The 16,115-nt window shown below is 44.7% G+C and overlaps 1 protein-coding gene across 2 annotated transcripts in view; it reads left to right on the top strand.

The window, feature by feature from the left end:
- Positions 1-16,115, top strand: part of LOC137424534 (agrin) — a 193,641-nt gene that overhangs the window by 81,820 nt on the left and 95,706 nt on the right. For both annotated transcript variants that reach the window (XM_078775570.1, XM_068112090.2), the window contains exons 3-8: positions 3,400-3,447; positions 6,805-7,020; positions 14,457-14,513; positions 14,636-14,833; positions 14,951-15,105; positions 15,565-15,673. In XM_078775570.1, the coding sequence (XP_078631696.1) occupies positions 3,400-3,447; positions 6,805-7,020; positions 14,457-14,513; positions 14,636-14,833; positions 14,951-15,105; positions 15,565-15,673 (783 nt within the window). The remainder of the gene's footprint in view (positions 1-3,399; positions 3,448-6,804; positions 7,021-14,456; positions 14,514-14,635; positions 14,834-14,950; positions 15,106-15,564; positions 15,674-16,115) is intronic.

Below are 16,115 nucleotides of genomic sequence, written 5' to 3'. Positions count from 1 at the left end.
ACCCATGTGGAGTTTGCCAGAGTGAAAGAAAACATGTTTGATCGGTGGTGTGAGTCAAAAGGAGTCGGGAAAGACTTCGAAACATTGCGGGACTTGATCCTGGTGGAGGAATTCCAGCAGTGTGTCCACGAGGACATCAAAGTGTACCTGCAGGAAAAGAAGGTACCAAAGTTGTGGGACGCAGCCACCATGGCAGATGATTATGCCTTAACCCACCGAATAGGGGTCCACGAACCTAACTCCTCGCCTAGATCTCCGCAGGGGAGGTGGGGAACAGCAGGTGCGGAGAACGACCATACATGGCGGCGGCCTCGAGATGATTATGGGGACAACTATGATACCCCACCGGTTCGAAATCAGAGGGATGCGGGCCCAAGACCAACTTATAGTTCGGGGGGCCCGAGGCAGACCCCGAGTTTTTCCTCCGGGCCTACTTGCGCGTTTTGCAAGAAACCTGGACACTTGATGTCCAGTTGTTACCTCATGAAAAGGGACAACCCAGAGCGGAGTCCGACTATTACAACTCCGAATGCGATGGCTAGCGTAAGAAATCGCCATCAAAAGGGTTACCAACCATTTATTTCAGAGGGATTTGTGTCACTGGATGGAGCCTCGACTAACCGGAGACCGGTTAGGATATTGAGGGACACAGGGGCCCATCAATCTTTAATGCTTGAAGGCATTTTGCCATGGTCCGAGGAGACGGCAACGGGGGATAGTGTTCGTTTACAGGGGATCGGGGGCGGTGTTAGTGCTCCCCTTCATGTCATCCATTTGGAGTCCGATTTGGTGTCAGGACCGGTCACCGTCGGTTTACAAGCCACGCTTCCTGTAGAGGGTGTATCGGTGGTTATCGGGAATGATTTGGCCGGGGGTCAAGTTTATGGTAACCTGAGGGTTGGTAAAAAGCCCAGCAGGGAAAATAACACCACACCAGCTCGGGATGGCGACAAAAGTGCCAAGTTATTTGTAGGGGGACTGAACTTCAAAACAGAGGAAGAAGTTCTGACCTCTGTCTTCAACAGATATGGGCCGCTGGTGGAAGTGCGGTTGGTAAGAGACTGGGAAACGCAACAGTCAAGAGGGTTCGGCTTTGTCACGTTTGCCAGCACAAAAGACGCCAGAGAGGCAGAGAAGAATTGGAATGGCAAGGATTTGGAGGGTCGGACCATAACAGTAGGGAAGGCATTTCGTAGGCGTCGAGAGGTCTACAGGAGAGGACAACTGGGCGGTAGTTTTGGTAGTGGCCGAGAAGGAGACCGCTATTCATGGGACTACAGGGACCAGTGGTCCCACCCTAATTATTAGGGAAGTTCTGAGAAGTTGAAGCACTGAAGGCGGCGGAGCCGCCGAGCCAAGATTCCTACACGAATTAACCGTGAACGCCGTTCCTAAAGGCGTCCATGTAGTGAACTTTCATGCACGGACTAACCGTGAACTCCACGTTCCTCAAGGCGCCCATGTAGAGACCTTTCCTGCACGGACTAACCGTGAACTCCGCGTTCCTAAAGGCATCCATGTAGTGAATACTCGGCTTGGCTTCCCGGAAAAAGTGCTATCGAGTTGCTTAACTTTGGATCTTTGATCAACCCCTTAACCTTCATTCCCAAAAAACTGACGGTCAAAGTCAGAGGGTCATGAGATGGAGTTTGATTTGGCAGGGACAATGTCGTTGTTGGTACTTAGTCCAGAGGGAGTAATCTGGAGGGGTTGTGGTGAAATTTTGGTTGCTTTATTTTTAAGTGATAACTGTGCCCGGGGGGAACGGATAATGTGGGGGGGGTTGAGTTATCTGGTTTGTTTCTCCAAATTGGCCGGCAAAGAAAGTTTTCGCTGGGTTCAAACTTTCTTTCTTGAAGAGGGGGAGTGTTACATATTTATGTGAATGTATGTGAATTACCATTCAGGTCTTTGCTTATCCGTGTGTCGTATATTAAGTTGTTGTGTAGTTGTTGTGGTTGGAGGGTCAGGAGCCCTTCTGAGGGAGTGGCCGGAAACGGAAGTGACCGGAAACGGAAAAGGAAAAGACACGAGGAAAAAAGGACGAGCATTATTCTTCCTCGCCCGGCTCCGACAAAAGGTGGGATCGACCTTGCGCTGCGTGGAAAAGCGGCGTTCCGATCCGAAGCCTGTCTGGCGAGAGGAATTACCGGGACTTGTACCTGCCCGGTGGAGGCGGCAAGTTGACGTGGGGCCGTGCATCGACCCCGCGCCTGGCCTCGTTCGCGGCACCGTCCAAACAGACGCGTGCGGGTCGCACGTTGGGGCCTAACCCGCCTTGCAAGCGGCGTGGGGTTTGGCTTGCTTTACCGTATCCGCCTCGCGTGGCCACGAGGGGCTGCAGCCACGGTGCCTGGTACGATACCTGCCCGGTGAAAACACGTCCACCCGGGGTTCGTTCTACCGCCCGAGTGCGGTGACGGCGACCATCATCTTGGTCAGGAGGGGCCCAGAGACATTGTGCGGGACCGAGACCAAAAGGGTGTCGTGAGTACTCACCGGGACACACGTATATAAGATGGCCATCTTACTCATAGGAAAGTGCTTGTGAATTGGGAATTGTTGATGGTTGTATATGGTTGATTGCTCGGGGAAAATCTCCGTGGTGGTGTCATTGCAATTGTATGGTCATTCCCATTGAAATATATCCTTGAACGTCAGTTGTCTCTTGGGTGAAATTCCTATGGATTGCGTGGCGAAAGCGCATATTTAATACAGCTTTCTGGCGAAGTTCCTCTCACGGTCCGGGGGTCACCGAGACCAGGTATTCACCGAGGGGACCACGTAACACATGTATTAAATAAACTAGCGGGCCCACCCAAATGGGCGGGGCTTCAATTGGGAGGCCCAAATGAAAAGGCAAAATATCAGAAATTGAAGGGATTTTTTTTATTTTAAACGATTTATATAAACATCCGTTAAATCACATCACACGCAAATCATCAAAATCTAAACAGTATTTGTAGAATTTCAATAAAAGCCACATCACTGTTCATATCGGTAAATATTATTCCATCGTGTTTGGAAAAATTGGAAAATTGGACAATTGGAAAAACAATTTTGCCTATTTTACTCCAGGGTGTCCCAGGATTACCCACCCAAAATTTCGTTGCGATCAGTTCAGCCGTTTTTGCGGTACCTGGGAACAGACGGACAGACAGACATTTGGTGAATTATAGTAAGATTTGGCAGTATTTCAATTCAGTATTAAATCTGTGATACATAGGGTAAGTGCTTAGATGGGAACGCCAGTCAGGCCGGCCTGTAGTTGACTGGTAAGGTCCCTGAACATGAGGGGACAGGTACGCAGCTGTCAAGAAGCACATATAGACAAGGTATTGATGCTGGTGTGGCCTACAGGCTACAGAGGAATCATTGCAAACCTGTTATGTGTTGCAGACCACAACCGAGTCTTCGTCAAACCTGAGCCTCCAAGCCTGCAGCATTGTGAGTAAACAATGAACTTTGTTGGCCTTTTCTGTATGAGCTGCCCATGGAGTGTTGCCCAACCAAAAGACATTTCCCAAATGTTGTCATGAGATGAATTATTTAGTAATTTTCCTCCTGTTTGCGATAATTTCATAGGATAGTGCAGAGATACTTAGCTCTGAGACGTCTCGTCTGGATTCGATTCCTGACCCAACCATAAACTGTCGGATTGGTGCTTCACTCGCAGGGCCTTGCCGATAAGTGGGCCATCCCCCGGATGGGAGTTAAGCCGGGTGTCCCATCTCCTAGCATTAGTTGTTGGATGCCAATAAAGATCCCACAGTGTCTTTAAGGAAGAGTAAGCGAGTTATCGCAATTACAGATTTCTACCCAAATCACCTTCCGTCAAACATCAGGCCTGGTTGAAAGCTTTCTCGAGCCGACCCCACAAGAACATTTGAATAAATTGGGCTGGAGATGAAGTTATCGTAGCGGAAGTCTTGTTTGCGAACATCGGCTGAGAGAACCCTGCTTTTCCCCTTTCTGAGTTGTACGAAGTACAAAGTCTTGGGGTCCATCTCTTCAATCCAAGGTGTGGCGAAAGTACCTTTATACCTGTACGTAAAGGATTTTCAGCATTCACCTTTACATATGTACATATACATCTTCCAGTTGGCTCAGGTTCAAATGAAAGTCTGGCCAATTAAGAAAATTTCAACCTTGTCAATGGATTGCCCTATTTGTTGTGAAATTCCATTGCCGTACATGCTGCGTTGTCACTGTAGCGAAGCAATTTGTCTTACACGTATCTTCTGCCAACAGCTTGCCCTCCTTGAGCATTCAGATGAGCATCTGTGAGCATCTGTTCAGATGCTGATTTATTTGTTACAACTTAAATTTGGCATCATTATAATTTTTTTGACTTTCAATGCATGTTTTGGATGCATGCCTCATTTGCTTCATACGAGCCCTTGAGATGTAGACGGGCTGCCCCACATCCGGAGTCGCATGCTGCGTTAAGCACGCTAACGCAATCCTTCAAGGTCAGTGCACCTTTGGTGTTTGTGACAGTTTTCAACGACCTTTGTAAGGCCGATAACCGATCTATGTGCAACGTGAAGTTTAACTGGGATTCTCAACTGGAAGTTGAACAGGCCTGCAAGCCCACATGCCTGGAAGTAGGGAACAAAATCACTGCCTGTTTGATTGCTGTTCATCAATGCAACTGCATTTATTTTTTGTCCAACATTGTCTAACATAACATTGGGTTTTTTTGGTATAATTAGCCCGTGCCTTGCATAGAAGGAGACAGGGTTTTGTAATCACTTCTGTGTGTCTGTCTGTGTCTGTCCAGGCCGTAAGTTTTTGCGCATTTGAGTTTTGTCATCAAATTTTCACCAAAGCTTTATTATGATAATAGGGAGAAGGCAAATTAATAATTTTGTCAAAAGGTCAAAAGGTCAAAGGTCACCATCCCTAAAATCATCAATTTTCATCCAATTGACCTGAAATTTCAATTTACCATTTGAGTTTTGTCATCAAATTTTCATCAAAGCTTTATTATTATAATACGGAGGAGGTAAATTAATAATTTTGTCAAAAGGTCAAAAGGTCAAAGGTCACCATCCCTAAAATCATCAATTTTCATCAAATTACCTGAAATTTCAATTTACCATTTGAGTTTTGTCATCAAATGTTCAACTAAGCTTTATTATGAGAATATGGAGAAGGCAAATTAATAATTTGGCAAAAAGGTCAAAAGGTTAAAGGTTAGCGTCACCTAAAATCGGCAATTTTCATCCGATTGACCTGAAATTTCAATTTATCGTTTCAGTTTTGTTATCAAATTTTTTCACAAAAGCTTTATTAGGACAACATGGAGCAGTCAAATTTATACTTTGGTCAAAAGGTCAAAGGTCACCATCACTAAAATCATCAATTTTCATCAAATGACCTGAAATTTCAATTTAGCATTTGAGTTTTGTCATCAAATTTTCAACTAAGCTTTATTATAAGAATATGGAGAAGGCAAATTGATAATTTGGCAAAAAGGTCAAAAGGTTAAAGGTTAGCGTCACCTAAAATCAGCAATTTTCATCTGATTGACCTGAAATTTCAATTTATCATTTCCATTTTGTTATCAAATTTTTTCACCAAAGCTTTATTAGGACACCATGGAGCAGTAAAAATATATACTTTGTTCAAAAGGTCAAAAGGTCAAAGGTCACCATCACTAAAATCATCAATTTTCATCAAATTACCTGAAATTCAATTTACCATTTGAGTTTTGTCATCAAATTTTCAACAAAGCTTTATTATGAGAATATGGAGAAGGCAAATTTGTACTTTGGTCAAAAGGTCAAAAGGTTCAACGTCAGCGTCACATGAAATCGTCAATTTTCATCCGATTGACCTGAAATTTAAAGAATGTGCATATAGGGTCACTAAATTGGTTCACTAATCAAAAGCTAGAAGATGATTGTTTTTTAATATCAAAAGGTCAGAAGTCAAGGTTGTGTAAAATCACCAATTTTCATCCGATTGACCTGAAATTTAAAGAATTTGCATATTGGGTCACTGAATTGGTTCACTAATCAAAAGGTAGAAGATGATTGTTTTTTAATATCAAAAGGTCAGAAGTCAAGGTTGTGTAAAATCACCAATTTTCATCCGATTGACCTGAAATTTAAAGAATTTGCATATTGGGTCACTGAATTGGTTCACTAATCAAAAGCTAGAAGATGATTGTTTTTTAATATCAAAAGGTCAGAAGTCAAGGTTGTGTAAAATCACCAATTTTCATCCGATTGACCTGAAATTTAAAGAATTTGCATATTGGGTCACTGAATTGGTTCACTAATCAAAAGGTAGTAGTTGATTGTGTTTTTTAGATCAAAAGGTCAAAGGTCAAAGTTGCATAAAATCATAAATTTTTGTCCAATTGACCTGAAATTTTAAGAATTTGCATATTTATGTCACTGAATTGGTTCACCAATCAAAAGCTAGGAGCTGATTTTTTTTTTTTTTCAGATCTAAAGCTCAAAGGTCAAGCTCAAAAGGCAGTTTTCATTTTGTATGTTTGTTTTAAACTGTTTTCGTTATTTTGAGCATACGGAGAAAGAAGACGACGTCTGAATACAAATGGACGTGAACGGGCTTTGCCTTTTCAGATGCTTTCGAGTTATATATGTTTTTCACGGTACTGAAGTCGTGAGGTGTGCCGGTATCATTCTCTAGCCTTCTTGTTCTTCCCTCATTAACTTTTGCTCAATCCTCCATATCCTCAAAGTATGTAATATTTATCTACTATTGACTCTCCTTTTGAGATGTTTGAGAGCTGTCTGGTCTAACAGCAAATCCCACCACTCTCTGCAGTGTGCATGGAGCATTTGTGCTCTTATGGCGCCGTGTGTGAGCGGGATACGAAAGAACCGCACCGTGCCACCTGTGTGTGCCACCAGTCCCTTTGCCCAGCGCACGCCCACCCCGTATGCGGACACAATGGGCAGACTTACAAAAACGAATGCGATCTTCGAATGGAGGAATGCAGCTTGCAGCGCAGAATTTGGATACTCTCACAAGGGCCTTGCGGTGAGGCCTCCAGGGTTAGTTTAAAGGGGTATACTTGGGGTAAAGGCCGAGGATGGTTGAGTTGTGATCTGAACAGTGTCAGGGTAAATTAAATGGACTGGTCGATTACGGCGGTTTTGATGATTTTATTTAAACTCTATGAAAAGGTTAAAAGTGAATGGACCATATTATTGTCCTTGATCTTTTTGACTTTTCCTTGGGATGACTTCAGCAGTCGTTTCCTAAATTGTATTTTGAATTACAATGCAGTGTCGAATAAATTATATATTCTATATAAACCTATTTTCAAATTATTTCTGCATATTGTATTATGTTTTTTCCTGGTGTTGGAAATGGATCCCTGGAAATGGAAAAATGGAAGAAAAAAAATCCCTGGTGTTGGGCTAGCGGTTAGGGTGCCGGCTTAGGATCCACGGATCCTGGGTTCGAATCCCGGTCGATCGCTGAATTAACGCCAGGGGGGTTGACTCAGCCTGTCATCCTTCCGAGGTCGGCTAATTGAGTACCAGTTCACTGGTAATTCCCTGGTTGTCGTTAGAGGCGGCAAAAAGGGTTGGCATCAGGAAGGGCATCCGGCCGTAAAACATTGCTTCAAATAGGGGACCGAAAAACAACAACAACCACGGTTCCCGAAAAAGGCCAACCCCCGCTTTGCGGGGAAAAATGGCCTCTAAAGGTGGTTTTTTAATATTTTTTTTATTGTATTTTTTTTTTGTTTTTTTTACATTTTTGACTAACTTAAAACTTATGGACTTTAAAAAGTTTTCAAAACTTAAGGAACCACGAGCTAGTATATCTGTTCAGCAGACAAGGCTCCGGCCTAATTTTTCAACCACCGAGTGGTCTTCATCCGGCACTGTGCTGGCATCGTGTGCCTGGTGTTAAGTATCCTCAGTATAGGCTTCACGTGACTGCAATAGGTCCCTATGCATTTGGCAACCAAATACCTCTTTCTCCCTCTTGGAGGTTACTTGACACGTACGCAAAATTTCCAACATCTCCCTCTTTACGCTCTCATACATTGTCCCCCACCTTCCTTTTACTCTCATCTCCTCTCAACTGCCCCTTCCCTTTTCTCTTGTGTTCTTCTACTTTCCTTCTTTTTCTCCAAGTCTCTTTCTTTTTGTCATTCCATAATTCCCATTTTCTTGCGTACTCTTGGTATAAATGGCTCACATTTACACATAACTTGTGTCCTCAACAACTTTAACAGCACATCTTGTATAGTGAATCGAACGACGATATATTTCGCAGCCGCTGCTAATTAAAGTTTGTAAGGCCCATTTTTATAATACACCAGGACAATGATACACAAGGAACTTTGGTGCAGGAGGAGGCCATTTGGCCTATCATGACTGCACTGCACCACTGCCAGTGTCATCACCCATCCACACACAAGCATACCTACAAGTCTTGCCAATATCGCCATACTCCTCTATCTCCATATCATCCAATATCTAATTCCCATTTAAACCTACCCACCCCCTCCACTGCCACTACCTTTCCAACAAGACCATTCCATGCATTAACCACTCTCTGACCGAAAGATCCCTGCCTTAAAACTGTCCTAACTCTCATCTATTTAACCCTGAAGCTGTGAGCCCGGGTGCTAACACTGTCCCTTCTGCTGAAAACTCCACTTCCCCTATGTTGTCTACACCCTTCATTATCTTAAACATCTCTATCAGATCACCTCGTAAACACCTCCTTTCAAATGTATAAAGTCCTGTCTATCCAACCATTCTTCTTGGCTTAGTCTAGATAGGCCCAGAATCAATCTCGTAGCTCTACACTGAACCTTCTCCATGGCAGCTAATGTATGTTCTTCCTGAGATTTGGTGACCAAAACTGAACTAACACAATATTCCAGATGAGACCTCACTAACATCATATACAGTGTTAGCACCAACTTTCTATTTATAACGAGAAAATACCACCCGTCGCTTCGCTGATGGGAATATTACGAGAGGGGGGGGGGGGAGGAGAGGAAGAGGGGAGAGAGAGGGCTGGGAGAGGGAAATGTGGGAGAGAGAGGGAGAAAGAGAGAGGGGGGAGAGAGAGGAAGGGTGGGGTAGTGAGGGGGGAGCTATGAAAAGGGTAGCGCGGGGAAGGGTGTGGGAGAGCAAGGAGGCGGATTAGAGGAGTGGAGGGGGGGGGGGGGGGGGAGAGCGATGCCTCACCACATGTGGCAAAATCCCGTTGACTAAATGTATCAAAGGGGGAATGCGTTCCTGATGGAAGAAAAAAGACCAGTGGAAAATTTTCAAAGGGTAAATTAATTAAAATATTCTAACAATCTATAATATTAGATTTCAGTGTGTGGGTGTCCGCCATAACTCCAAAGCCGTGAAACCTAGTGACCCCAAACTTTGCCTACATACTTTCCGAACTCCAAGAGGGTGCATGAATGAAAACTGGGTGTCTGGGTATGTTAAAACACCTTTGTTGAAGATGATTAATGGGGTACTCATAACCAAAAAACCCAAAATAAGCCTTATCAAGGTGGCTGTGCGTCATCTTGGTCAACCCTCACATCCCTGGGTTCTTTCACCACCATTTTTTTTGGCCAATTCAAACGTGGGCCTATATCGGTGAGAATGTGGGTGAAGGTGGGGTGGCGGGATGTCCACATGGGTGTGCTATGGTTGGAGGAGGATTCAAATGGGGGTGATGACGTTGTGGTTGCGGTCGATGCAGTCGGAGGTAGGAGTGCTGCAGGTGCAAGAAATGACGGGAGGAATGATAGAAGGAAAACGACACAAACCTGTATCCTTGTGACAAAATGGAGAGTTCACATTTTCAATACCCTCATGCCCAACAAAAACGATCTTCCTGGTTACCCTCCCTCCACCCTCAGTGCACCTCCAACTGCAACAGCACACTCAGTAATCCCATCATCACCCACACCATCTGCACTTGTCATGGCACCCCCACCAGCCACACCCCCAATGCCACCGACACACCCACCCAGTGGCGTAGTGATGGTTTGTGGCGCTCGGGGCGAAGGTCAAAAATATCGCCCCCTGCAGGTACTGACATAGTCAGAAATTCCTATTGAGGGGCCATATGAAAGAGCTTAAGCTTCCCCAGCGGGTTCAGCAGCAGAGCCCTGGTAGATGTTCAAAATGAGAATAGATTTAGATATTATCTGAGATAAAAAAATCTGATATTATCTGAAACAAAAAGTAAAATAAAAAAAGACCGACTGGACAACCCTCCCATCCACTTTCTGAATAATCCTCTCCAAGAAGTTCTGTCACTCTAGCTTTTGGGTCTCACTATCTGCCATGATCTTTCCTGGAAAAAACCACATTTCAAATCTGGCCTCCAAAGCCAGTCGCCGACTGGGCATCCTCCGTCGTGCGAAGTCCTTCCTTGGCACACCTGAGCTCCTCACCACGTACAAGGCTTTCATCCGCAGCTCAATGGAATACTGTTCCCCCCCTCTGGGCCGATGCTCCTGCCTCACACCTAGCTCGGCTTCACACTGTTGAAACCAAAGCTTTCAGAATCATTGGAATCTCCCGCGATGAAGCTAACTCTGAGGGCCTTTCACTCACTCACCGCAGGCAGGTTGGTGGTCTTTCTGCCTTCCACCGGCTCCTCTCCGGCCTTGCTCCCCCAACTCTCTCTGGACTCTGTCCCCCAAATATTCCTACAGGTCGCACAAGATCTGCCAGCAACCCTCTTATGGTGAAAGGGCAAAATCAAAACTGTCTGCTCACCTTCACTCTTTCAATCCTCTTTTCTCCCGCCTCTGGAACAAACACCCTCACTCTCTTCAATCCCACTCCTCCCTCCAGGTCTTTAAAACAGCTGTTCACCACCATCTCTTATCTTCCCCCATGCAAAACCTTGATCTTTTCTACCCCCGCTAATTTCACCCCAGATCCACTTTTTTGAAATACCAACTTCTTTCCTGGAAGTCCTTGGTGTCCTTGTGTTTTATACTTCTCCCACCCTTCCCCCCCTTCCCACGCCTCCTCCCCCCAAGCCCTCTCCCTCCCACAGATCTCCCGATGTCCCTGCTCTCAAATGTTGTGTTTGTGTGCTTTGCCTTCTTTCCCCATCTTGTCTACCGCTCCCCTTATTATATACTTTGTGTCTGTTTTGATTTTTTTTTGTGTGATAAATGTCAGCTCTTTCATGAGCCTCGATCCTGTATTCCAAAAAAAAAAAAAAGGAGATGATTAGGGTAATTAACTACAAAGAATCCAGAAGAATTCCTATGTTTCTAAACACGCACCATGTTAAGGCGTATCGAGCAGTTTAATAGGTTCTTCCATGACATGGTATTCCTATTACAAAATAAATAACAAAAACAATGATAACATTGTAACAAAGCTTTTATTAACCCTTTGAGTACGGACTTTTTATTTTTTAATAAAAATACCCCCGGTACGGGATTAATTTGGCATTTTGGTACGGGAATGCAACTACATACTCTAAGGGTTAATACGTACAACTACGTACTCGACTACGTACTGACGATCTATTTATAGGTATAGTCGATGACCTGCAGTAATGTCATCCGTACACAAAACTTTTTCGCGGGTTGCGGCACTGGACGTCATCCATATTAATCTATCTATAATTCCAGTAATCTCTGTGTGTGGTCTGTGACCGCTGTTTCTCGACAACCACGGGTCCGATATACTTGAAACTTGCCAGGTATATTGCTGGGGACCTGAGGATGTGCCTTTTCAAGGTTTCATATTAATCGGAGAAGTAGTTACCGAGCTATGTCCAAAAAACGATTCAACCAATCAGAGAGCAGCGAGCTATCACGTGTGCCGAACGTGGCGAACAGACTCTGCCTCGGCGGCACATTTGAGAGCGTATTCATTTATTTCCCGTTGGCAAACTATGTTGGCGCTATGTTGGCGTTAAACTATGTTTTAAAACTAATTAAAACTAATTTGCGATTCTTTCGCTTTCCTGCGCGTTTGTGCACGCTATGGCGATTTCTTTACCAAACTCCGCAAGCCGTTCGCTTTGGACCAAACCATTTCATGTAAATAGAGGGGGGGGGGGGGATTGTCACCGTACTCGCAAGCCGTTCGCTTTGGACCAAACCATTTCATGTAAATAGAGGGGGGGGGGGATTGTCACCGTACTCGCAAGCCGTTCGCTTTGGCTTTGCGAATGGACCAAACCATTTCATGTAAATAGAGGGGGGGGGGGGGATATAATTTTACATATATATATAGTACGGGCATGCCCTAGTACTAATAATATTAAAACAATAAAAACATTCATACCATTTGGCAATAATAAAATGAACGTGTAATCCCCACCCTGGCCCAAGCAGACCTGGGCTTGGTGAAAGGTAAACTAATGCTGAAGCAGTACAGAAGACAGTTATGCTACAAGGTAGTGAACAAAAACTACATCAAACATGCATGCAGCAAGGTGTGGTATTTCTATGGCCTGGAGACTGGAGCTGATGAGACAGAGCAGCAGAGGAAGACAAGGAAGTTAAAGAACTCACTTGACACGTGATCCTGGCCATTGCTGATTGGGACATAATACCGTGAGATATCTAGATTTGATCGACGTAATTAAATAACAAACGTCCAACAGTTACACCCCTCCATCCCTTGGGCCAATTGGCGATCTCCGTGATACCGTGTGCATATTAAACCTCATTGTACAAGATAAGAGATCGACGCAGCGGGCAGCCCGATAATTACTAACATCGGAACACGGATTTAATTACTGTGCGATAGAAATAGGAATTAGGGAAAAAGTGAATCCGGATTGAAAGGAGTTTGTAAACATCGACCTGACACATTTACACGTAGCACGGAGTTTAAACTGTAAAACGTGGTTCTGAAAGTTGCTTCTCGTGATCTCACGAGTTCGTTGTATTATAATTTATATACAATACAACCAGATGGAGCATTAAAACGTTTTTGAGGATGTAATTTGGCACCACATCCACTTCGTGCCAGGTGCAGTCGCCCCCTCCGCCCCACTCCCCCAGGGTTGTCCACAACCCAATCCGAAGCTCAACCAATCCGACACCCAAGCGACACATCTCTCCGATGTCACTCCTCAAAGAGCTCCCGTTGTGAGACGTACTCTCTCCACACCTGTCTTTCAGCCCTAAGCCAATGTGCTCATCTCCATTAGAATCGCACCCACCAGACCCACATCAATGTGACATCCAAATCCCATGAATGACCCCCTACCACATGGTCTCCCTCCTCGAGTGCACCAATGTCCCCCAAGAGGCTGCTCAGTGACGTCATTAGAAAAAACTTCATCCATTTTTTCAATCCATTTGTTGGGATGAGTTCCGGATTGCCGCCTTGGACCCCTCTCAGAGAAGACGCTGCGCTCAGACCTGCTGTCAGGCTCCAAAGGAATCCCCGTTCAAGTGCCACCTGTGCAGGATGGATCTGCCGGCTGTCGTGCTGCCGACCCTCCCTCCTGCGCCTGGCAGTAGCAAGGTGACTCTGCAGCTCCAACTTTGCGACACTAAGACTCGGTAAAGGCCCCTTGTCCTCCCCGGAAGGTTGTTTGGCCAATGCTGTTGCCTTGTTAAACTCTCAGAATCCCCTCTTAGCCTTTATTATATTTAGCGGATCCGAGTTTTCATCCAATAAATGATTGTACATTATTTGTCCACAGATTTTGAATATTTCATATGTGCAGTATATCTAACTTTTTTGAAAATACAGTCTTTTGTTACAATTGTGTTTTATACCAAAATCCATGTGTTTTATACTGCCCCCCCCCCTTCCCGTACCTCCTTCCCCCAAGCCCTCTGCCTCCCACAGATCTCCCGATGTCTCTGTTCTCTGCTGTTGTACTTGTGTGCTTCCCTCTCTTTCCCCATTTTGTCTCCTGCTCACTTTTTTGTATGTTTTGTGTGTGTCCATTTTGTTTTTTTTGTGATTGATGTTAGCTCTTACACGAGCCTCGATCTTGTATACAAAAAAATGGTTTTTTCAATCTCTCCCACCCCCCCCCCCCCACCCCCACCCACTTCCCATGGGTCCTGCCCCCAAGCCCTCTCCCTCCCACAGATCTCCCGATGTCCCTGCTCTCCATCTTGTTCTCCCGCTCCCTTTATCATATGTTTTATGTGTCAGTTTGTCTTTTCGCGATCAAGGTTAGTTCTTACACGAGCCTCGATCTTGTATACAAAAATAATAATAATAATAATAATTGGCCTATCTACAAATTTTGTTTGCAAACATGGCAGAATTTTTGACCCTCCACCTCCTCCTCTTTCCATCTCCAACCTCTCTATGTGGCATATGTGTTCCTTCCCTCCCTTCTCTGCACTCCTACATTCCTTCCTCTGACACTCCCTGACCCCCCATTCCTTTTTATGAACGTTGCAATGACCTATGACCTATGACCTCTGAATTGTATGACCTGTGACCTATAACCTTTCAAATCTTTCATTCATCTGTGCACTACAGACCCAACATCAACTCAAGCGGCCCCAATGGTAACACCCCGACGTTTCCAAAACCGTGGTAACTTCACACTATCTTTTTTAAACAGAATGCTTTTGAGCGCATTGTATACGTCTGTACGTCGCATTGTATACGTCTGTACGTTGTGTACAAAATGCCATTGTTCCACTCACCTTGTTCAGATTTTTGCGATGGGGTGCGGTGCCATCACGGAGCACACTGCATTGCGGGGAAATGTAAGTGTCCGGAGTGCGAGGCATCACCTGGAGAGCCCGTTTGTGGAAACGATTCAATTACATACTCCAGTGAGTGTGAGCTCAGGAGATCTGCATGCCAGATGCAGCGCTCACTCACGGTAACCTCCACTGGTCCATGTGACGGTGAGGGATAGCGTTATCACGGTTTGGTTTTGTTCCTTCGCACTCACGTGCTGCACGTTTGTTTCGTTGGAGATGAGACAAAATGTGCATTTGAGCTTTCATTTTGACTCCACCTAGACTGCATGGAGGGCTCTGGCAATGGAGAGGGAAATGCGCAGAGCGACGATTGCTGGATGGAGAGATGTCATCGTTTCGGTGGTCGCTGGGACGTGGATGCGGAGGATGGTCCATGCCTCTGCCTTTTCTCCTGCTCGGAAGCAAATCGCAACCCAGTGAGGAACCTCGCAAAATATGCATTCTTCCATTGAGACATCTCGAGCTTTTTCATTCGTAACAAATTTTTTCGTTTCAATTTATTTACATTCGTAACAACTTGGTGGTGATGGCCACAGGCATGCCAGGTGTTGAGGGTTCAACCATCTAGGGCTTGCATTCTACAGTGCTAGTCTTGGGGGAATCACCATGGAAATCATGGATTGTGGGGATTAAATAAAAAATACTTCTGGCTAACTCGTGACCATCAGGGAGGGTTAACTTGCTTGCCTTGCCTCATCCCAACGATAAATCAGTGTGGACAGACAGACATTGAGAACATCGCCAAATATGGAAGAGGAGGAGGAGGAGGGACATAGCCAAATAATGAAGCGGCTTCACCGCTGTAAAAATGTGCTTAATGCACACAATTAAAATGCAGATTTGACAGAAAAGATGTTGTCGGAACCTGCTTGCAGGTGTGTGGTTCGGATGGAATCATGTACCCCGGGGAATGTGATTTGCGTTCTATGCGCTGCAAAACCCAGAAGAACATTGCGATCAGCCCGACAAAGTCTTGCAAGGATGGTAAGACGATTGAACGCTGCTCACATGTCTCAGCTTTCTGTCTGTTACCCCGACCGATTTTTTCTTGCAAAATCGAAGATTTTTCAAGTATATTGGTTGGGTCTTGTGCGTTATTCTGTCTGTTTGTCTGTTTATCTGTGTTTGTCAATCGCCTGCACGTCACAATTTTAAACTGAATCTTCACGACACTTCACCAGATGGTAAAGTTGGTCAAAAGGAAGAAGCCTATTGATTTTTAAGTCAAAAGGTCAATTCTAGGTCAAAGATCCAAAATCATCAATTTTCATCCGATTGATGACAAATAAATAGCAATTGCACATTGCCTTACTGAATTGGAAAACCAACTATTTTAAAGGTGAAAAGGTCAAAGGTCAACTCAAGGTCAAACTTCCAAAATCATCAATTTTCATCCGATTGATTTGAAAATTAAACAGCAATTGCA

Source organism: Myxine glutinosa, chromosome 4, assembly GCF_964187855.1.
Source record: "Myxine glutinosa chromosome 4, kmMyxGlut1.1, whole genome shotgun sequence".
NCBI lineage: Eukaryota > Metazoa > Chordata > Myxini > Myxiniformes > Myxinidae > Myxine > Myxine glutinosa.
The sequence above is the reverse complement of the archived record's forward strand: the minus strand, read 5'-3'. Positions and strand labels throughout refer to the sequence as shown.